This window comes from Hippocampus guttulatus, chromosome 2 (genome assembly GCF_054856545.1).
Source record: "Hippocampus guttulatus isolate MCC_2025c chromosome 2, RoL_Hgut_1.0, whole genome shotgun sequence".
Classification (NCBI taxonomy): Eukaryota; Metazoa; Chordata; class Actinopteri; order Syngnathiformes; family Syngnathidae; genus Hippocampus; species Hippocampus guttulatus.
In genome coordinates this window covers 28,894,197-28,917,824 of record NC_141262.1, presented here as the reverse complement: position 1 = coordinate 28,917,824, position 23,628 = coordinate 28,894,197, and the positions used below count along the sequence as shown (strand labels likewise).

Below are 23,628 nucleotides of genomic sequence, written 5' to 3'. Positions count from 1 at the left end.
AGATGGCGGGGGCGGGGAGCCTACACGGAAGACAAGAAATGGCTTACATGAGCTTTACCAGAAGTACTTTTTTTATTTTTATTTTTTATTGATGTCTGGGTTTTAAAAAAAAAAAAACAAAGCCAAAACAAACATGACATGCCCCTGTGTAGGGAAGCTAGCTGCAATCGCTTCTTCGATGCGGCATTGAACTAAAATTCAAAGCAAAAATAGCATTGTGACTGGGCTGCAGATGCGCACTTTTCTTTGTTCCAAAAGAACACATACTGCAACAAGAAAAGGTCATACGTCGCCATGAAATGCTTTCATGTTGTTGTTTATTTGCTATTTTATTATTTCAGCGAGCTCTGGAATGGGAACATTTGGACTCTTAGGCTAACGGTTTAGTCTTTGCAGTTTCACAGTCACAGTTTTGCAGCTCCAAAATGTATGCTTTTGAAATGACTGAACAAGCTCCATACGTGAACTACTTTTTTTTTTCCCCTTCTTCTCCAGTGTGCGCGAATGTAGTCGCTGCAGCGGTCAAACGCTCGCGAATAAAGCAAGGCGGGACGCTCGCGACGGATTTGGTCTGCACGTAGCAGTAGAGAGAATATCTGTCACAATATGTCAGGCATTTAGATTCAGTGTGTTCACTGGTAAATTTCAAATCTGGAGGTTTTGACCCTTCGAGCGCAGCGAGATTTCAGTCCATACTTCTTGAAGACGGAGGTCTAATTGCTTTCAGGTCATTCAAAAATTCCCAGTGTGTACTTGGAAGCTGCTCCTTTACCTTCCTCATCGCCATCCTTAAGCCACAAGGCAAGATCAGGCATGGCGAATTCAGGACCAAGTGCAGTTGATGGTCATTTTCTGTAGCTTCCAATTTGGAAGCTACAGAATGCTTTCCTGATTGATGATGATGATGATTATGATGATTAAATAATAATAATAATAATTGCAGACTAGTGCAGATCAATATCTTTGTCCTTTTCAGCACATGAGCCTCCTTGCCCATGATGGAAGAGCGATTGGAGGAGTCAGAAATGGAGATGAGATCACAAATAATGCTTATTGGCCCTGGTTTGCACCACGCTCAAATTCTGCACGACTTGCAGCATTTTCTGACGGATTGAAATAAATTTGATATATTACCGAAATCAATGAACAACCATTAAAAAAAAAAAAAAGAAACGGCATAGTGTCAATTTCATGCAAGTACACCAGTGTGTCTTTGTTTAGTTCCTTGGATGGGAATTTCAAAATCTTTTAGATCAAATTCTTTTGCGTGAAAAGACTGCGTATGTGCTGGTGAATCACTAAAGATGTGTAATTACTAATAGGCTTTTTCGCTCCCCCGCTACCGCCACCGCCGTGATGTGTTCCCTTATGTGCTTCTTTTTAACACCAAGCCTCGTAATTAGCCTCAAAAAGTGAGAACGGGTTTTTATTTTTCCCATTGTTGAGCCTTGGCACGTCGCCGCCTTCGGGGATGTCGCCTTGCGCCACTAGCAATTTGATTCAAAGCGTCACATTCGATCAGACCCGCACGGAACTTGCTGGCAATAAAAGTGACGGCAGGAAGGACGAGATTGTCTCCGGTGGGTGCCGTTGCCGTTTAAGCACCACCTCTTCCATCCTAACCACACCTGGGTGACTTCAAAAAGGGCTCAAAGGTCGTAGCCGGCGACATTGTGCGCACGTTTTATCACTCGACGCAACTTTGCCCCTTGCCATCTTCCTGCTGCCTGTCATGTTTAAAAAAAATAAAAAATAAAAAAAAGGAGAAAAAAAAGTTGGTTTGCTCCGGCTCAGATAGACGGTGAACCCTGAGGGGCTACTCCTGCAAGTTATTGTCAATCCTCCTGTACACATAAAGAAAACAATACGACAGAACGCGTTTTCGCAGATTCAAAGTCCGATAAAATGTCGTATTACAGTACCGATTACATCCGCAGGCAAACGCGCACCCGCTTTTTGTGAATTAAGTCTCACGCTCTTGATCTCAGCGGCTTTATATCGAAAGCACTTTGTTGAAAGTATGCAGGAGGTCCTTCTTTATTTCTGATAAAACGCCGGCAATGCTGGGAACGGCCGTCTAGACGGGCTGGGGGAGGGAGGCTGCGCCGGAGAGCCAGGTGCTCTCGATAAACGCTCCCATCAGAGATTGGACCTGGCGCTTGTTTGAATAACATTCCAACATGAATGCTTGCTGTTTATCCAACATTGATTCCCCAGCCCCACATCCATTACGGCCTGATGGAAGAACCGAGCGTTGCCCGTAACCGCCATTACTGGAAATCTATACTTGATACCTTCTGTGTATGAATGCTCATTTCACAACCTCGATATAGGAGGAGCACTGGTGGTCATTTTAGCCTCAAGAAAGGATAAAGTATTATTTTACTCTGCAGCAGAGGATCGGCTGACTCCTTCGAACGTCTTCAATACGAATTTGTTGTTTGTTGTTGTATGAAGTATTTTGGACAGCACTTTGTACACAGCGGTGGCTGTTTTAAAGTGCTCGAGAAATACATTTGAGTTGAGTTGAGCTCTTTCAAAAACCACCAGCTTCCAAAAATTCCCCATCCAATCTACAGAAAAGGCTAATGGGTAGCGAGCTAATTCAGCATGAGAGCTAACTCTAGCTCGCGCTTAACAAGGTGCACCGACCCAGGAGCGGGCCTAAAATAGCAACTGGCGCCGTCTCCCAGGACGCATCTCCATTTGGTCCGGAATGGCAAGCGTGACCCTCATCTCTGCGCTCCTCACCTCGAGCTAATTAAATCGGGCTGCAGCACGGGATATTGTGGAAGCGGATGAGAGAGAACGCGAGTGTGCCAACCAGCCACAATACCTACGGGATAAAAGGAGCATTCCTCAACCAAAGTGGATAAACTTGAACATTTTTTAATGGGAATTTGGTGCATTCTCTGCTTTCTGCTCAGTCCGGAGTGTGGTTATTACTGTGCCATTGTGGTCTTTTCCAGAAGTGACCTTTGTCGTTGATTATCTAAAAAATAAAAAATAAAATACCATATTGGCCCGAATGTAAGATGGTGTTTTTTGCATTTAAATAAGACTGAAAAAGAAAGAAAAGAGAAGAAAATAATAGAAGAGATAACAGAAAATGGAAAAACGTAGAGACAATCTGGAGAAAAGTGGGTCGAAGATCGGCCAGGTTAACCGGCAGCTGAGGAGAAGTTATGATGTCATTTACATTTCAAAAACCAGAAGCCATTCATTTACAAATGGGATTGCACTTTAGTTCACATATTTAAATGTTCAAATATTAAGATTTGAATGAGGCAAAATAACATGATTTTTCTCTCAAATATATTGTTAAAATCATTTGTTTCAGATGTACTGTAATTATTTTCTGTATAAAAATTTATTTGGTGTTCAAAAAGTATTTTTTCAAACTTGAGTCTTGAAAAGGAGGGGGTCGTCTTATAATCAGGGCCGTCTTATATTCGGGCCAATACGGTAATCCTAATAATCATGTCACCAGATGCGACAAAATATTACTCGTCTTTTCATGTAGAATAAATACAAATGGGAAACATTGAGTGGAACAATGTGTCCGGCCACTCTGTCATAATTTCAGGCCAGCCGTCGGTCTGTCAGCAGGCTGTGATATAACATTGCGGTCATGCAGAAATTTCTGTAGTATGGACGGACGGGACGAACGCACTAATGCACAAACTTGTGCAGCAAAACATGATTTGCCGCATGGTCGTCTTCACTTTTCGGGTTAGTGACGGCCAGCAATTGCTTCTGTTGGAGCTTAGTCCGTCAGTGGTTCAAGGTTTCTATTAGTCGTCAGTCCGAAACGTCAACCCTGCCTTAAATGTCGACTGCACACCAACACATGAACTAGTTTGCTCTGTTGTTGTTTTTTTTCCCTTTCTTCCATTCTGGAAGTTTTCCCCTTTTTTCTCACAGCAAAAACAATGTTTGCAACCTATTAATTAGAGCCATTGCAGTGTGATGGAGCATTCCGCCCAATCGACATAGGCCAGACGCGGGCACGCCGAGAGGGATGCTTCGAGGCAGCCACTCGGGTTGCGCTCTCCTGTCTGGCCTCAGCGCTCTATCATCTGCGTGGGAAAGTTGAAAGAGGTCTTGGCGGCGCCGCGGCCTTATAATTAGTCCAGAGTCTGCTTTAAGTGCGTTGAGGTAAACAGAGCTTAATTAGCAAGGGCAGGATTGCGTGTGACATGCTGTTTGCTCAAAATCACACGGTGACCGCGCGGCGGACACACAGCACAGGCAATCGGTCGAACGCTGACCTCCACCATGGTCAAACAAACACCTGTCAGACAGGCATCGGGTCTAATTTAAGGTCACAGACTTAAAAAAAAAAAAAAAAGTGATGAAATTATCTCCAAGAATGAAAAAAAAAAATTCTTGCTTTGTAATTGTGACAAATAGGATGTGGCATGTTGTCCCAGCTTCTTCATTGTGAATCCTCAGAACGAGCACCCATCTTGCATTGTATTGGCAAAAAATAAAAATAAAAAGCACTTTGCCATTGCCCAATCTGTCTCTGATACATACTTTCCAAAAAATTTTTTAAATGAGCTGTAATTTGTCTTGGGTGCTTTCAAACCAACACTATTTTGTGCATCTCGGTGTGATTGAGATGTCCAGCAAATTTGGTGGCCATCAGCAAACGAGGTGGCTTTTGTTTGTTTCCAACTTTCCGGGCACCCTTCTCATTGAATTTGACCAAAAATGACTGCTTCAAACCAAAATGGCCGCCATGGGATCGTAAGACTTTTTTTTTTTTTTCTTCTGATTGACCTGTCCACCAAATTTGACAATTGGTGAAACTCATGCCAGGAGCTTTTGTTTTTATTTTTTTTCTGACCTTTTTGGGGGCGTTTCAATATTTCAATAATCGAATGTGTGATTCCTTGAGGGCCCTGATGAAAATACCTCCCTCACAAGCCCGTCTGTGGTTACAAAACCTACTTAGCGTTCATTGTCTGGGAAATTATAGTCGAGGGTGTTTGCCGAGGTGTCAGTTCACTTCAAACGCTGCGAAACTATTTGTCTTAAGTCTGCAGTCAATCCCCCTGCGAGGTGTGTCCTCGACAGTTTTCTTTGGGGGAAGGCATTCGGGGAATGTGTGCTAGCTTCTGAGGCTAATTGGCATCCACAAAGCTGCTGGTTGAGGGCCCCGAGCCCGACCTCGGCTTTCAGTCAAAACAGCACGAGAGCACTCATCACTGCCGTTGGGGAAATAAATCCAAAGCAAACACATCCGCGTCAGGTGGGCTCCATGTTAGCCACTTTTTTTTTTTTGGAACCATTTCAGCTGTGTGAATGCATACGTAATGAAATTTCCCAAGGGTGGGGGATTTTTGCGCGATTTAGTCATTGCTGGTAATGGGAGCGAAAAAGGTATCCTTTCTCAGTGTCTCGGCGTGGGTGCGGCGGCATGTGTGAGGCGTTCTTTGCTTCTTTTTTTTTTTTTTTTTTTTTTTTTTTAATTGTGCGCCCAGAAGGTGCAAGGATGTTGAGAAGTGAGAGCGGCGCGGCAAAATGTGATTACGAAGCAGGGCAGGGCAGCGACACTTGGTACCGAATCTGATGAACTGTCAAAGGCACGCGTGTTTGGATTTTGAAAGCCGTCAAGGCGTATTCACACAAGTCATATTTCCGGGCGTTGGCGCGATCCTTCAGAGGCGCTGTCGTTTCCCGCCGGAAAGAATACGCGCCGTCTCCGCCTCGGCGTGACTGCTCCATAAAGGTCTAAGTGATGCATTGTGGCGACAGAAAAGGGTAGGGGGCGGGCGACACGGTGTTTACCTTGCATCGGCACGGTGACAACGACAATGGCGACGGTGGCGGGAGGAAGGGCCTTTGTGCAGCGGCGCGACGCCGACACAACACGGAAAGGGAGTGACAACTTTGAAAAATTGGCAAGCGGGCGCTCCTTTGGGCTCGGCAAACCTTTCAAATCATGCGGGGAAGCCAATGAAAAACGGCCGTGTTATTCTCCCGTGTCAAAGATGTGTGTTCTTCCCCCCCCCCCCCCACCCCCACCCACGCCGCGAGCTGACTCACATCCTCATCATCCGGCTCACTCCTCGCTGTCGCTCACTTTCTGTCCTTGAATGGGCCAAGGTATGCGAGCTGCAAAAGGACTGCGGCTCGAGTTCCTTTCCATAGGCGGCCTCGGATAGAGACTGACCCGTGTCGAGATTTTGCACAAACGTTCCTGGGAAGGTCCCACCTTGCTGGAGATTTCTCCAAGCCCATCGCCCAAGACGTGCATCATGGGGTAGAGTCGACCACCGAATAAGCTTCAGATTGCAAGCACGAGGTCGGTCGCCTGCATCTCGACGTCCTTCCGCCACCGTCACCGTGACTCTCTTTCTTTTCTATCTTTGACGCCATCTCCTTTTAATCGCTTCAACTTGACATTCATCAAATCAGAGACCGGTCTCGTCTGTCTGTTGGTGTTTGTTGTTTGTCTTTTTTTTCCCAGATGAATGGCGATTTGAAGTGCAATGATCGCTTGCGGCACGTCACATCAGCGGTAAGCCTTGACCTGGCGTCTTAATACGCGACTCAAGTTTTGCGTTTCATCATATCAAACTCATTATATCCCATTGCAAGGCGGTGCTGCTCGCAAAGTTTCAGGAGGCTCCTCGTGACTGAGCGACCCCGGATTGTTGGCCTTGGATTCGGAAAGCTGACTTTTTTTTTTTTTTTTTTTTTAGCGAGCTCCCAGCCTCCTTTGATTTGTCTCCTAAAATCTTCAAACCAAAACGGCTGGCTTCCTGTTAACTTTCACACGTGGGTCCTTGAGTGTTATACAAGACGTGTCCATCAAGTCACGTGTCCATTGTGAAGTTTGTGACGAGCATTCTTGTTTTCTAACTTTCCAGGCCCGTTTTTTTTTACCTCCAAAATGGCTGCTTTAAGCAAAGAAAATAAAGGCTTACTTCCTGTTCAATTTCGGGCACAAGTCCTTGAAACGATCTGAAACATTTTATGTCGATTGAAAGGGTTTGTGTTACGGTCCGCAGCCACGAGCCAATAGGTTGACACACACAAACACACTGTCATGATTCGGTTTGTGACCAACAGGTGGCACTGTAGGGCTCTCCCTGCAGCTGCACACCTGTTGGTCATTACGTAACTAGTGCTTTGAAAGGACTAACAGCCGACTACTCATGGTCGGGTCATTGTTGCTCTTTGCTGCTGTCATGTTTGTTTGTCAGTCAAGTTTAGGTCATGTTTTTGGTCATGTTTCTGTTATTGATCGTTTTGAGCTTCAGTCATGGGTTTTTGTTTGATACTTTGGACTTTGTTTGTTTAGGATTTAGTTTTTTGTGTTTTAATACAATCTTTCAAATACACCCGGCTCCTTCCTCTTGCCTGCTTTTTGGGGTCCACCACCACCACCTCGCTACGTGACACACACACACACACACACACACACACACACACACACACACTGCAATCTGGTAGGTTATTTGTTTTGTTTGTTTGTTTTTTTTCCAAGCGATGATATCGGTTGTCCGTCTTCCATGCTCTTTGCGAGTGGATTCATTTTGTATTGGTGCGTTTGGCTGCTTATATCGTTTGCTGCTGTCGCTCTCACTTGGCATCAAGGGGCCGCCACCATAGATTTTCGCCAGGGTGCTCATTCTTGTCAGTTTTAGAGATGTCGAAGCCAGATGGAAAAATCATCAAAATAAAAACAGATTCCAAGAGGCTCTGATGAAAACATCGCCTCCTTTGGAGCGGTAAGAACCTGCCTCTGCTATCACAAACAAACTCCGGCGGAGGTAAGTGACTGATCCAGACTTACGCGAGACTGTTGTGTCGTCACCGGTGCGCTCACTGTCTAATTTGATCTGAGGGAGCCGGAACTCGAAAAGAGGTGAGGCCAGTGAATTACAGTTCAGTACAGTACAGTTGACATCGCGACGAAATGAGTCCGTTGTGGCGAAGCAAGCGCCGCCAATTTAGTGTTGAGGGACCTGGGCGTTTGAAATGCTCCCCGCTTCCCCAGGTGGCTTTATCACAAGATTTTAGTGGAACACGGTGTTCCTGCGCCTCATCCAACCGAGGGCCAACTTGTTAGAGCGTGGTGACAGTTTTGAGGAGGATGCCGTCTCTGAGCGATGCTTTGGGCATTGATGGGAGCTGTGAAATTGCTTCACCCCGCCATCACTACCCCCCCTCCCCCAATATCCAGGCATACTGCCATGGGAGAAGTTAAGAGTGGGTGGGGGAGCTGTCGCACTATATTGCCATAGTAACAATGGATTGCCCACCAAGGATTCCTGGGCAAACACAGGCATACGCTTTCAACGGCGACTCAGGCCCCTCGCCAGAATACCACCCCCACCCCCCCGCCCCGCCCGCGTGTTCAAACAAAACCATGTTGGCACTGATAACGCTTTCAACATAAATTACAAGGTCTGCGATTGTCATGTCATGTCCCCGATTCTCGACGAGAGGAGGCTTGCCTGGGTAAAGAAAAGCTTAACTCAAAGAGATTCAAAGGGAGTCGGCGCACACGTGCGCACGCTCTGACATAAATCCAAGCCCCCAAAAAAGCCACGGAGGAAGCCGAGGGAGGTGGCGAGGTTTGTGTGCTAAGCACATTTGCGCAGACATCAAACAATTCACCTCCCCCCACCCCCTCCCCGATCGGTTTCGTGGGGACAAAGTAATCGGGGCCGCTCAAACATTTGCCGCAGCGTCCGCGGAATTCCGATGGCGGCTAAACGCCGCACGTCCGACTGGGGACCTCCACGACACACATTTTAATGTCACCTGTGTTGGCACTTAGCTGCTTATCCAAAAGCGGAAGTGAGAGGCTGGCGTTATTCAGATTCCGTAAGATTCTCACAGATCATGATTCGAGAGCAGTGATTCTTTCTCCAAATCTGCTCTACGTGTAGCTGGCGGCACAGGTGGGCACTCGACCCAATTTTGCTGTCCGCGACCTGGGTACGTCATTGTCCCTCTCACCTTATTCGTAAAATAATCGTCCCCCGTCCTCATCCTTTTGAAGCGCTTCCGGATCTCGCCCACGGCAGATCCCAAGCGCCGAATCTCGACTAATTTACAGTTGGTTCCCCGAGTGTTGCGCGGGACCAACTGCGGCTAAATGTAGCGTGTCCAAGAGCAGCATTTGGGTCTTGATTATCACGGGCCACCCGCCCGCCAACAATTGGCTTTTCTCTCCCTAGGGTGATTGCAGCAAACGGAGCAAAGCGCCATTCCAGCGCCAGGGTTGACCCGCTCGTTTTCAATCCAAAATGGCTGTTGCGCTCCATCCCGGCGGTCGGGTTGATTTGCTGCTCGTTGCTAAGGACTTTGTTGCTGGGGAGAGAGCGAGAGAAGAGAACTCCTCTCTTGAGATGGTGCAAAGAGTAAAAGGTGATATCAAAGCCCAATCCCAAACTAGTGGGCACGAAGCTGCAAATTCCACCGCCTGGAGCGAAATTAAATGTCTGGAATTTCTTCAATCCATTTGACTGACGAGAAGCTCTGTTTTTACAGTCCACTTTGCAACAGCGGGCTACAGAGAATGCGGGCGATTGCTCCGACCTTTGATCCTTTTGACAACTTCTTCTGTCGGGACTTCTTTCAGGACTTGATTTCCATTGCAAAGTGCCCATTTCTGATTACAAGCTCGGATCTGATTTTTGGACGGAAACGAGCTGAAAGACTCCCCTTTCTTGCATGTTTTCCTGCATCAAGTTTTTAAACACACACAATTTCAATTTCGACGCTAGCAGGTGGCAAAATGGCCGCCCGCACCCCCCGAACTCAGAATTCTATTTCTGGGTTGACTTCCCCTTTAAGATATAAGTTCTACGTATTCGTTGATGCTTCCAGAACAAAATGAAAGGACATGGAAATTAAATCTCGTCAATAATTTCAAAAAAGTTTTTTTTTTTTTCATGGGATCAATTGCACAAAAGTGGCCATGAAGGGGAAAAAAATGATATTTTGGAGTTGGAAATGACCAAAACAGACCAAAATCCCAGCCTTTGGAAGTTCCTTTGCATTTGCGTTCATACAGCTAAAATTGTGTAATATATATATATATATATATATATATATATATATATATAAACTTTTTTTGTTGTTTACACTCCTGATCCTCAGCATAGAATGTGGGCACATCCCTGGCGTCATTTGTGGAAAGTGTCACATGTTTGTTTTTAATTTGTATGATGCAGCATGAAATGTTGTGCTTTCTCGCGAACCTTTTCTCGGATGTATCTATGCTTGGCCTACCGGCGATTGAATGGCTCAAGAAATGTTGAGATGAGGTGTCATACATCAGCGCTTGTGACGCATATTTTAAGCAGTAAATCCAAAAAAAAAAAAAAACTTCAACCCGCCCACCCTCACTTGTCATAGCTGAAGTAGTGGTCACGCCTCCTGCCTCCTGCCCTAATGACCAGACGCACTTTCTAATGTGACAAACAGCGAGTCTTGGGTAAACACCTTACGCACACACACTCACACACACACACACGCGCACACACGCTTATATTCATGCAGGATATTGAAATCCTCTCAGGCATGTCGCTGCCTGGCGTGCAGGATGATGGAGAGGCGGCGGCGTGGCGCTCCCTCCCAGAATACACTCCGATACTGTACAACGCGCACCCACTGAGCGCGCAGGCACTGATTTTCCCGCACTGCCCACCTCCTGCCTCCCCGGGCTTTGATAGATGGTCGCCGAGTGTGGCACCTACTGTTTCATACACACATAATCTCATTTAGGCGGGTGGGGGGGGGGGGTTCATACAACCGAAAGAGGGGCTAATACAAGCAGTCAAGTGGTCCTCTTGTCATTGCCATTCTCTTCTGCCGCTGAGCTAATATGCACGGTGCGCCTGCAGACCGCTCATGAAAGGGCGCCCTGGAAATGTAAAGCTTTTCAATGCATTATTTATCCTCAGACAGACCTTAATGTGTCTCACAAAGTCGATGGATTTCTGCACTTGGGAATATTTCAGATCCGTTGCATTACAAAAGGAGCAAGGTCAAAGTCAATCGGCAGAGGTGGGAGTGTAGAGCAGGAACAGGTGCTGTCACAGCCACAAGAAAATCAATGTGAACCTGAAGCCCTGCCGAAGGTTTAACTTTTTAAATACCCGCGGCACTACCTTTTATCTCCAACTTTCTTTCCCGACATACAGTCGTGCTTTGCGCTTTTAATTTGATCCTCAAAGCCAAAACCGAGAATTTAGACCTGTGGTCTAATCACACACCAGAGTCTACCAAGATCTGGTCTCTCTCTCTCTCTCTCTCCCAAGTTTGGGCCAAAAGAGGGAGTCTTGCAGGGCTCCACACTAACCTTTGGGAGCGGGTCGCACCAGCATAGATTTGGTCGCACCCGTTTCTTTGGGGCGGTACAGCCAGACCATATTTGATGTCGACAGTAGTTGTTTCATTTTAAGTACCGTCATTTCAATATTGACAGCGACTGAAGATGTATTGGCAAAAAAAAAAAAAAAAAATCCTGTAACCACAACTTTGTTCGCAACAAGCAGCGGCTAACAAAACTGTTGAGTTACTTTCAAAACAGCAATGAGAATATTCCGCCCGTCGGCAGATTTCTGACCTTTGCGGAACAAATCCTCGAGATAAGTGCAAATGCGTTGAAAGCTTGTCAAGGGATGGTTGGGGCTCCCTTGGCGTTGCGGTCAAGCGACGAGCACGCAATGAAAGAGTCGGGCGCGGACTGCTCATTGTTGACGTCCTCCTGCCGCTAGCGATGGACGTGCGTAAACGTTGGCCTGAGCTGGCGCTAAATTGACCCGGCCCATCATATCATTCACGCCCGTTTACCTGATTTAATGCAGCTTGTGTATGTCGATATGAATCAGGATGGATCGGATGTTTGGTGTATTCGCTAAGCACACGAGGGCACAAGTTTGACAAGTACGTTATGGTGCAAGGTGGCCGCCAGCCGCAGGATCGATGCTGATGCCAGTTGCCTCCTTGCGCGTGCGCCGTCTGACAGACGCAGAGTCGGAGCGCCTTCACCGTATGCGCGGCGAGGAGCATTCAAACGTGCCGTCCCGGCTGAAAGGTGCAGCGGCGCACAATGGAAAAAAAAAAACGCAGCATTTTCAATGGTAATGGTCTCACTTTGGAGGCCTCGCTTGGTGGAGTGAAAAAGAGGCTCGTCGTCACCTGTCACCACTCCTCTTTCTAAACAAGTCCACTTTGCGCTGACAGGTTCCGCAGTTGGCTGCCTGAGCAAAAGGTGGCACTTAGACTAAATTATGGATCAGCGCGGCGAGCTTTCACAGCTCTTATTTTCATGTTTCTCGAAGGCCGAGTGAGACAACACGGCCAGCGGGAGGGGCTTCACGTCCGTGTCCATCGACAAGGGGCGCCTCGGACTCTTCTGCTTGCTGCCTTGACATCGTGGGGGTGAGTCATGTGATTGATCAAGGCCCACAGAAGCAAACAAACAAATAAGAATGAAGTGTGGGCACATGACTTGACTTGATTCAAACTCGAGTCGCCCAAATTTTGAACTGGAGTTTAGAAGGTCTTTTAACTTCATTCCTGACTTGAAAAGCGACAAAGGCAGCTAGACTCGGATGAGTTTATCTTCCCGATAGCTGGTCAGACAGGAACGAAGATTCATGTCATTGCTTTGAGCTGAAAAGACATTCTCGGGCCACTGAATCGATCGCAACTGGACGGTTCTGTACGAGTGACCTGAAGTGCAATGCTCAAAGTTTAGTGGGAGCTCGATTTGGGTGATTTTTTTTTGCCACGGTAACTCGGAACTCCCTTGAAACTTGAAGGTTAAGACTTGAAAGTCACTCATGACTTGCACATATGACTTTGTGCCAGCCTTTGGTAAACAGAATCCGACAAGACCCACGAGAGCCAACCTTTTTGAATGAAGACAGCAGAGCGCCTGAGGCATTTTTTTTTTCTGCACAAAACAACACAACTAGCCACACTACAATCACGCCTGACTTTGCCAGACATGTTTGCAATTTTGATGAGGTACACACGAAACCGCCGCCGTGCCCATTAGTCACACAAACAAGCCTCACTTCTGATCTGTGTTGCGACGCGACGGGTCGACAGGCAAGTATTCATCTGAGTCTGACCGCGGCGCGGCTTAAGTGATGTTCCCAGCCAGCCGGCCTGAACTCCCGCAGTCGATACGGCACAAAGGAAACAGCGGTGCTAGCGTAGCACACCACACACCCCGGGAGCCTTGTAGAAGTCAATTTGCTGTACAAACTCCCGCTAACACTCGCCGCGGACAAACACGCGTGCGATATGACGCTTCTGGCAAAAAGCGGCAGCGCGTCGGCGCCGACGAATCCGCCGCGTGAAATCAAATTGCGCGTTCGATGAAGGCAAATTGAAAGACGCGGCGGCGACGGAGAGGTGTCATCCTCGACGCCGACGTTCACAATCAGCGGCGTGCCGGGCAATCAAGGCGGCTGCCCTCCGAAGTCATTCTCTGTTTCCAACCTCCTCTCTCGCTGCGCTTCTCTCGCCGTATCTTTCTTATCGTGACATATGTCAAGAGCCGCAGCGGCTCCTTCAATCACGAGTGGAGTTTTCTTTCTTATTTATTTATTTTTTTTTCCGAGAGGAATCTCAATCTCACTTGTGCATTTATCACAGGCAGAGAAAGGCTGGAGGGAAAGACAAAGCTTTGTTTTCCGTCACCCCCCCCCAAAAAAATCATCCGTTACGCCGCAGGAGTCAAACTCGAGCTCTGCAACGAAGAGCCACCATCTTTCAAAACGAAAAGGCAATGTTGTCATATGATGGTGCCATTTCGGCTTTGACTGTTTTGACTTTAGCATTTCGTTTGTTCCATGACCATGCTTATTATTCAAACATACCGTATTTCACGACTATAAGGCGCCATTAAAAGTCTCAAATTTTCTCCAAAATGTACAGGACGCCTTATAATGCCGTGCGTCTAGTGTATGCGCCGAGTTCCAAAGCCTGACTGAGAGCACCTCCGGCCGACACGTTGTTTATATAGAGAAAAGGCGGAGTGAGTGACGACAGGCATGCGGAAGTCCGCCAATGAGTGAAGGGTGGGCGTGTAAGAGGACGCTAACGGCACGTCCCTAGCAGGTACCAATCGCCAATGAGTGAAGGATGGGCGCATAAGAGGACGCTAAAGGCACACCCTAGCAGGTACCAGTCGCCAATGAGTGAAGGATGGGCGTATGAGAGGACGCTAAAGGCACACCCAAGCAGGTACCAGTCGCCAATGAGTGAAGGGTGGGCGCGTAAGAGGACGCTGAAGGCACGCCCCTAGCAGGTACCTGTCGCCGATGAGTGAAGGGTGGGGGTGTAAGAGGACGCTAAAGGCACGTCCCAAGCAGGTACCAGACGCCAATGAGTGAAGGATGGGCGTATAAGAGGACGCTAAAGGCACACCCTAGCAGGTACCAGTCGCCAATGAGTGAAGGGTGGGCGTGTAAGAGGACGCTAAAGGCACGTCCCTGGCAGGTACCAGTCGCCAATGAGTGAAGGGTGGGTGCGTAAGAGGACGCTCAGGGCACGCCCCTAGCAGGTACCAGTCGCCAATGAGTGAGGGGTGGGCGCGTAAGAGGACGCTCAAGGCATGCCCCTAGCAGGTACCAGTCGCCAATGAGCGAAGGATGGGCGTATAAGAGGACGCTAAAGGCACGTCCCTAGCAGGTACCAGTCGCCAATGAGTGAAGGGTGGGTGCGTAAGAGGACGCTCAGGGCACGCCCCTAGCAGGTACCAGTCGCCAATGAGTGAGGGGTGGGCGCGTAAGAGGACGCTCAAGGCATGCCCCTAGCAGGTACCAGTCGCCAATGAGTGAAGGGTGGGCGCGTAAGAGGACGCTCAAGGCACGCCCCTAGCAGGTACCAGTCGCCAATGAGTGAAAGATGGGCATATAAGAGGACGCTAAAGGCACACCCTCGCAGGTACCAGTCGCCAATGAGTGAAGGGTGGGCGCGTAACAGCACACTCAAGGCACGCCCCTAGCAGGTACCAGTCGCCAATGAGTGAAGGATGGGCGTATAAAAGGACGCTAAAGGCACACCCTAGCAGGTACCAGTCGCCAATGAGTGAAGGGTGGGTGCGTAAGAGGACTCTAAAGGCACGTCCCTAGCAGGTACCAGTCGCCAATGAGTGAAGGATGGGCGTATAAGAGGACGCTAAAGGCACACCCTAGCAGGTACCAGTCGCCAATGAGTGAAGGTTGGGCGTATAAGAGGACGCTAAAGGCACACCCTAGCAGGTACCAGTCGCCAATGAGTGAAGGGTGGGCGCGTAAGAGGACGCTCAAGCCACGCCCCTAGCAGGTACCAGTCGCCAATGAGCGAAGGGTGGGCGTGTAAGAGGACGCTAAAGGCACGTCCCTAGCTGGTACCAATCGCCAATGAGTGAAGGATGGGCATATAAGAGGACGCTAAAGGCACACCCTAGCAGGTACCAGTCGCCAATGAGTGAAGGGTGGTCGCGTAAGAGGACGCTAAAGGCACACCCTAGCAGGTACCAGTTGCCAATGAGTGCAGGGTGGGCACGTAAGAGGACGTTCAAGGCACGCCCTACCAGTTGCCAATGAGTGAAGGATGGGCGTGTAAGAGGATGCTTAAGGCCCGCCCCTCGCAGGTACCAGTCGCCAATGAGTGAAGGGTCGGCGCGTAAGAGGACGCTCAAGGCACGCCCTTAGCAGGTACCAGTCGCCAATGAGTGAAGGGTGGGCGTGTAAGAGGACACTAAAGGCACGCCCCTAGCAGGTACCAATCGCGTGAGTACATTGTAAAATGTCGAAATAAAGTACAACCGAACTCAGTTTTGCTTCCGTTACCTTTTTAAAAACGTATTTTTAGCGTGCGTGCATGCATGCCGTATGTTTAAGCTGGCGTATGTTTTACCATGCCTGGCTGCGCCCAATAATACAGTGCGTTTTGTGTATGTGTCAAATACAGAAATACCACCCCTTATGCGCCCAACAATGCAGTGCGCCGAATGGTCATGAAAATACGGTACATTTGTGATTTCCCCATTATAGCCGTGCAACCACAATAAGTGCGATGCGGCGTTAAGGAAACAACCCCGGCATGGTGCCAAGTCATTGCGCCGCTCGCTAACCGATTGGCTTATCGATAGAAACTCCTCCATTTGAGTCCCTTTAACATTTCTGCTCGTTTATTAGGCGAGTGTCTGAGTTTCGTAATTTGCCTTTGAGCAAATCCATTCAAATTACCAAAGCAAATGATTGTCGAAAACGGCTTTCTGTCGTAGTTTCACGAGCGCCGCTTGGCTAATGCCGCTTCCATTCCCCACCACCCAGCATGTACACAAAGGGCTGGGAAAACATTGATTGAATCGATCTATAATAGATCCAAACGCAGCCTCAGCTGGTGGTATGCCGGATGACGATAATGGAGCAGTCCAAAAACTATTTATTGTCTTTGTTTTTGTTTTTTTTGTTTTTTTAATCTGTTTCTCAGTAGCCGGCATCTCAGCACGGCACGACCGCTTGCTGGGCAAATGTTTGGACCGACTAAGCCGACCTCAACCCCGGTGGGGTGAATGAAACTCGAGATCTCCCGCGGAGCCTCTTGTTTTGTGTCTTCTTGGACTTGATGAGTGAGCGACTGCCTTCGCGGCCTCACGGATAAAACTATCGGAAGCCCAGCCTGGGAAACTTAAGAGGGACTAATTATTCCTATTCTTATTTTTGATTTATTTATTTTTAAGAAATGCAGGTGAGTGAATCTCCGGGATGTCTGTCCACCCATCAAATGTGAAGTCAAGTAACCGCTTTATCTCGCCGTTTCTGCGAGCGTGCAGTCCACCGTTACCTGATTGTGGCATGACCGGCTTAGGTGGACAAAGATTCAGAGCCAGACTACGATGTGTGAGCCACGATCCTGCAAAAGCAGCAGTGCGACTCCCTTGCTATCATGCCACAGTCAAAAGGTAAGCAGAGCTGCAATGTGTTTGGTTGGCTGCTCAGGAAAAAACAAAAACCGAGACCACCCTTCCGTCTTCAGTTTCCTGCCCAGCCCAACGATCAGTCCATTTATTCGGACCAGATTATTCATGACAACAAAAAGTCAATCGAGTTGAGCTCAAAAGCCGAGCCAGACATTTTCCGAAGGTTTTGCTTGATCGTCATCCAAACGATCTCACAAGTTCTTGGATCGAATCACTTTTGGCGTGACATTTTGCTGCCAAAAACTGTGCTTTTAGACATCCCGTGTTCTCTTGTGCGTTTTGATTCCCTTTTCGTGGCAGCAGACAGGAAATTGAAGAAAACACGGTGCGGTTGTATTTTGGCTACGTGAGCAGAAACGACAAACTGCAACACCGCTTCAAAGTGGTCCTTGGGAGGCGCAATGATATGAAGTGAATCCGATGACCTTTGTTCATCGGGTGGCTAAGTGATTGAAATCCATCCATCCATCCATCCATTTTCCGAACCGCTTGAACCGCGGGGGGTGCTGGAGCCTATCCCAGCCGTCTTCGGGCAGTAGGCGGGGGACACCCTGAACCGGTTGCCAGCCAATCGCAGGGCACACAGAGACGAACAACCATCCACGCCCACACTCACACCTAGGGACAATTTAGAGCATCCAATCAGCCTGCCATGCATGTTTTTTTTGGAATGTGGGAGGAAACCGGAGCACCCGGAGAAAACCCACGCAGGCCCGGGGAGAACATGCAAACTCCACACAGGGAGGCCGGAGCTGGAATCGAACCCGGTACCTCTGCACTGTGAAGCCGACGTGCTAACCACTGGACTACCGGGCCGCCGTGATTGAAATCCCCGCACGATTTTCACAACGCAAACCGCAGCCAAGAATAACGAAGTGGAATGTCCGGCGAGGTGCATGAGATGAAGATGAGGAGGCAGCTGCGCGCGAAGACAGTGTGTTAATATTTTATCAGCTGGAGTGGCAGGAAATGTCCAGATCACTTGCTTTTTTTTTTTTAACGGGATGGCTAAAAGAGAAAGGCCGATAAACCCGGCGCAGTTGCCTGGTTACCCACTTGGCCGGGTTGCCAGATCGGGGGGATGAGGGGACAGAGAAAAGAAACCTGATGCCGAGAGGTTACAGTGAATGCTCGCTATTATCCTTACACGCCCGCCCGCCCCCTCTCCCTCCCCGAGGGCCCTTGTCGGGAGAGCAGGGGCCTTTTCTCTCTACCTTCTAACAGGGCCTTCTTTCTTGTGCCTGATTCAATCTTTTCCCATGGACGGGCCGAGGAGAGAGGTCATTCGAAAGGCCGGGAAATGCAATATGCAGCTGGACCCGGTAGATCTCCACAATCTCAACATTGATGAGCGTTCAAATGGAAATGGCATTTCAAAGATGACCAGAAGACAATAAGAAGGGCAACGGTGTCATAACATACGCCCAAAACATGGCAAACGTGTGGCGGGGAAAATAATGATACCATTGGAGCACACTGACACACAAAACAACCAAGAGAAAAGAGGGCCCTTGTAATTATGCAGGAGACGTCCGGAAGCAACGGCGTTCAACGCCCTCTGGAGACAATACTAGAAGCTGTGACTTTTGGGATGAGAAGAGGGTGAGTTGGTTCCAGAGGCGTGTGTGTGTGTGTGTGTGTGTGTGTGTATACATGTATATACTGGATGTTTGTATATTAGAGGAGACCCGAACACAAGAATAAAAGGAAGCACCCTTCCAACCTCCCCACCCACAAAGAAGGAGTGAAGCGTTGTGATGTGGAGGCAGGCGGAGAATGTTACAGCACGGGGTGGGTTTGTGGCATTGGAGATGGGGGGTGGAAGAAAAGATATGCTGAATGTCAAATAAAACCAGAAACGGATCAATAATTCATTTCATCACCTAATCAAGCGCGACGAAGCACCTCTGCAAATCGCCTGACTGTTTTTTCTTTTCCCCGCTTGTCGTGCCTCCTTCTTTTCATGCCGGGCCAAAAGCTATTTTTATTTTTTTCTTTCTTTATGCCTTGTGAGGAAGCAAACAGAAGGGAGCGAAGACTTGCCAGAGGGCGGAAGGGACGAGCCAAAGTGTTCGGATGGCGATGGAGAGGCAAATGGAGAAATGGAATGTCAGCGTGATGAAAGAGGCGCCGCAACGTTAGCGTGACCTGATGACCAGATGGCGCCTCTGGTTGGATAGCGACAAAAAGCGCGCTTTGCTCCGCGATGAACTCTCATCTACCTGCCTCCCCTTTCGACGAGAAGAAAAGGCCGCTTTGTCAGAGACCGAGGGCGGCCCGCCGACCGCCGACCCCCAGCCCCCGCCAACCCCCCCCCCCCACACACACACATGAGCAGACCCCCCCCCCACTGCCCTCCGCCTCTGGGATGAATTAACCGCAAACCAAACCCTTATGCGAGCTGTCTGCAGCCCTCAAGACACATTAGCGGCAAATGAAAAAAAAAAAAAAAAAAAAGAGTTGGGCCTCGGTCCGAGCGGTCGCGCTTCCCCTCCGATGAGCTCATCGAAACCATTACGGTCCCTCTCAATATTTCATGTGAATGGCACTCCAAACCGAAACAGATCAATACTGCTAACTTGACACACATTAGCAGCATAAAGGCAACACGACTACTGAGACCAGGCCTGTCAGAACGCATTACGCCAGACAAAACGCCGAGAGTCGGAAAACAGACGGCGTTTCCGAAGCGGCGGAGGGAAAAGCCGAGCAAAACGGAGCCGAAGTCCTCTTACCTGCTTGTTGTACTTGTTGATGGTCTGACCGCTGTAGTCGGAGCAGTGGTCCGATCCCAGCGAAATGTTATCCCCGGTGCCGACAAAGGTGTTGGCCGGGGGCAGGTCCTGGACCGCCTGGTGCTTTTTGCCGGCCGTGGGCGACTGCGGGTGGAGCTGGACGGTGGGCAGCGGCGAGCTGGACTTGTAGTGGCGGGCCAGGTCCGGGCTTCCGGGGCCTCCGTTGACCGAGCGGTAGCGGCCCATGCCGGGGCTGTCGGACAGCTTCTCGTTGACGCCGTCGTAGCGCTGGCCATTGGGTTTGGAGGCCTCCACCGTGACGATGCTGCTGTACAGGGGCTGCTTGGATTTCTGCTTGCGCTTGTCCTTCTTGGGCTTCTTGGACTTGTCGTGTTGCTGCGGCGTGAAGAAGTCCTCGTGGTCCTTCTTGCCGGCCTCGTAGCCGTTCTTGTTCTTGGGGCGGCAGTAGCGGGCCATGACCACCACCAGGATGATGAGGATGACCGTCATGATTCCCGAGACCACGCCGATGACGATGCTCAGTCGCTGCTTGCTCAGGTCGTAGTCGGGGTCGCCGGCGATGTTGGTGTTGAGGGACGTGCTCAGGCTCTTGGCCACCTGCGCCTCCACCACGGTGGAGTTGGAGACGGTCTCGTTGACGTAGACGTGGACCAGCGCGGTGGTGCTCTGGGAGGGCTGCCCGCTGTCGTTGACCCGGACCACCAGCCGGTGCAGTCCGTAGTGCTTCTGCTCCAGCTTCGCCACCAGCGAGATCACACCGGTGGCGCCGTCGATCTCGAAAAGCCCGAAGGGGTTCCCGCCGACCAGACTGTAGTTGAGGTCGGCGTTGACGCCCGTGTCGGCGTCGGTGGCGATGACGGTCCTCACGACGGTTCGGATGTTGCTGGAGGGCGGCAGGAGGGTGTAGGAGCTGTTGATGGGGAAGGTGACGCCGGGCGCGTTGTCGTTGTCGTCCATGACAAACAGCGAGACGGTGGCGGTGGCCGAGCGAGGCGGCTCGCCGCCGTCCACGGCCTTCACGCGGAAGGTGTACGCGGTCTTGTGCTCTCTGTCGAATGACAGCGTGGAGAAAATGGTGCCCGTGTCGTTCTCGATTGAAAAGATCTCTTCCTCCTCCTCGATGAAGAGACTCATCTCGGCATTTCGCCCCTTGTCGGCATCGATGACGGTCACCATGCCAACGGGGCTGTTTGGCTCCAGGTTCTCTTTGACGTAGAAGGTGAAGACATCTTGCATGAACTTTGGCTCGTTGTCGTTCTTGTCCGCCACCAGGACGACGACCGTGGCCGAGCCCTGCAAGGCGTTGACGCCTTTGTCCCTCGCCATCACTTTGAACTGGTAGCGCTCGGTTTGCTCCCGGTCCAGGATGGCGTTGACCCGGACGTCGCCGCTGTCCGCGTCGATGGAGAAGATCCCGTTGACGGACGGGTCGAGGGAGTAGCTGATCTCGGCGTTCTTCCCGCCGTCCGCGTCGCTGGCGGCCACCGTCGTCACCCTCTCGCCGGGGGCGTTGTTTTCCGGGAAGGACACTTCCACGACGTTGAGGTTGAAGACGGGAGCGTTGTCGTTGGTGTCGCCCACTTTGACCAGAAGCGAGTTGTTACTCGCCAGGCTGGGGCTGCCGGAGTCCACCGCCACGATGACCACGTTGTACTCCCGCGTGGCTTCGTAGTCCAGCGGCGCCGAGGTGTGCAGGAAGTATTTCTTTTTATTCTGCTCGCCCTCCATCTCGCTGGCCGGCTTGAGCTGGAAGGGCACGTCGCCGACCACCGTGCAGGTCACGATGCCATTCTCGCCCTGGTCGCGATCGGACACCTGCACCAGGGCGACGGGCGTGTCTACCACCACGTCCTCGGCCACGTTGGCGACGCCGTCCTTCAGGAAAATGCGTCCGATCTTGCGTATCTCGATGGCGGGGACGTTGTCGTTCTCGTCCTTGACGTTCAACACGGCGGTGGCCTTGTCCACTTTGGGCGGCTGACCTCGATCGCGGGCCATCACCGTGAACCTCAGCTGGCTGACTTCTTCGCGGTCGATGCGGTGCAGCACGCTCAGCCACCCCGTACTCTCGTCCAGCCGCAGCAGCCTGCGCACCGACTCTGTGGCCGCCCCGAACACGTACTCGATCTGACCGTTGACCCCCACGTCGGCGTCGGCCGCTTTGAGCTGCAGGATGGGGGCGCCGGGGGAGCTGTTCTCCAGCAGGTCGGCCTCGTACACGCTCTTCTCGAAGCGAGGGCTGTTGTCGTTCACGTCGGTGATCATCACCCTCAGGATGGCCTGCGAGGACCGCGGGGGATCGCCGCCGTCCCTCACGCGCAGCGTGAGCTCGTAGGAGTCTCTCTGCTCCCTGTCCAGCGCCCCTTTGATGATGAGCTGGGGCTGCTTCTCGCCGTCGGTGGTGTCGGCCACTTGCAGCTCAAAAACGCCGCTCCTGCTCGCGCCCTCCTCCGATCTCCTCTTGCCCGAGTACGCGTCTCCCGGGCGCCGGGAGTTCTCGCCGCCGTCCTGGATCAGCTCGTACCTCTCGATCCCGTTGCGGCCGAAATCTCGGTCCGTGGCGGTGGGCAGCAGATAGAGGGTTCCGATGGGTCTGTTTTCCTCCACGGACAGCGTCAGCACGGGCGAGGGGAAAGAAGGGGTGTTGTCGTTGATATCGGAGATGATGACCTTTCCCTCAAAGAGGTCGACCCAACTCTGGGCCGGTCCGATGACGGACACCTCGAAATCGATGAAGCACTCGTTCTCGTCGAATATCATCTGGCACTGTTGTAATTTCTCCCGGTCGATCCGTCTCTCGTTGGTGGTGAGCTCGCCCGTGATGTTGTCGATCTTGAAAAAATCCGAGCCGGACTCCAGCGTGAACGTCACCTCGCCGGAGCCCGCCACGATGCCCAGGTCGGCGGCCACGTTGCCCACCCGCACGTCCGGCGGTCCCTCCTCGGCGAGGCGGTACCGGAGCACCTGCTTGGCGGCGGGCTGATGCACAAACTGCAGGATAAGCATGCAGTAGTAGAAATAGTCCACTGCACCAGTAGTCCTCATTGCTGCCCTTGTCAAAGTGTCCACCACAAAAAAAAAACAAAAAAAAAACACTGTGATCGTCTGGATGTTGGAATAGAACGCTACTTCTTCTACATCGCTCTTACTGCAGTGGAAGGCAGCAAGTTTTTCCCCCTCTCTCCTTCTCTATGAATTTCAATGACGCCTCAGCGGTGCTTCAAAAAAATAAAAATTAAATAAAAAATAAAAAGAAGAAGGAGGCTCGGTGCACCAGTGAATTTTCACGCGCGTAAAAGGCGCCAGTCGGGGCAACACGAAGCGCGTGCTGTTCTCATCGTCACTCACGTTTTTCTGCGCGGGATCTCTTCTCTTCTGTGGGCGGTATTCCTCTGCGCTGCGAAATGTCCACTCGAGTCACTGAAAAGTGTGGCGGGAGGGGAAAAAATACGCACACGCAAAAAAAAAAAAAAAAAAAAGCCACCTTGCTCAGGCTGCTCTCATCCTGCAAGTCACTTAGTTGCTTCCCGGTGCGACGCAGATCCACTACAAAAAAAAAATGACAGGAGTGTAGAAAAGCAGAAAAATAGATGTTAATCCCTTGTGACTTTTTTTTGGTGGTAGGGGGGGGATGATTGGATTCCTTAACGAATGCAGCGACCTGACCACTTGCCTGCAGACGTGTGTCGGCAGCCTCTCTCTGCAGCAACCGGAGAGGGACGCGCAAATGATATCCCCCCCCCCCCCCCCTGTCTCTTTCTCTCTCTCCTCTCTCTCGCTCTCTCTACTTCACTCACCCCCACCTCCTCCCCAATAGCGTGCGTAAACAGGCACGCGCTTGCGCCAGGCGTCCCGGCCCGAAGAGTGTGATGCCGTCCGACTGGACAGCGTCACATCACATATTCCATC

At 50.4% G+C, this 23,628-nt stretch overlaps 1 protein-coding gene across 5 annotated transcripts in view; it reads right to left on the bottom strand.

Moving 5' to 3' along the window:
- The window catches only part of pcdh7b (protocadherin 7b), a 100,372-nt gene extending 76,969 nt beyond the window's left edge, over positions 1 to 23,403 (bottom strand). For all 5 annotated transcript variants that reach the window (XM_086105361.1, XM_086105362.1, XM_086105364.1 and 2 more), the window contains exon 1: positions 19,699 to 23,403. In XM_086105361.1, the coding sequence (XP_085961487.1) occupies positions 19,699 to 22,764 (3,066 nt within the window). In that variant the 5' untranslated portion in view covers positions 22,765 to 23,403. The remainder of the gene's footprint in view (positions 1 to 19,698) is intronic.
- Positions 23,404 to 23,628: the final 225 nt, after the last annotated feature.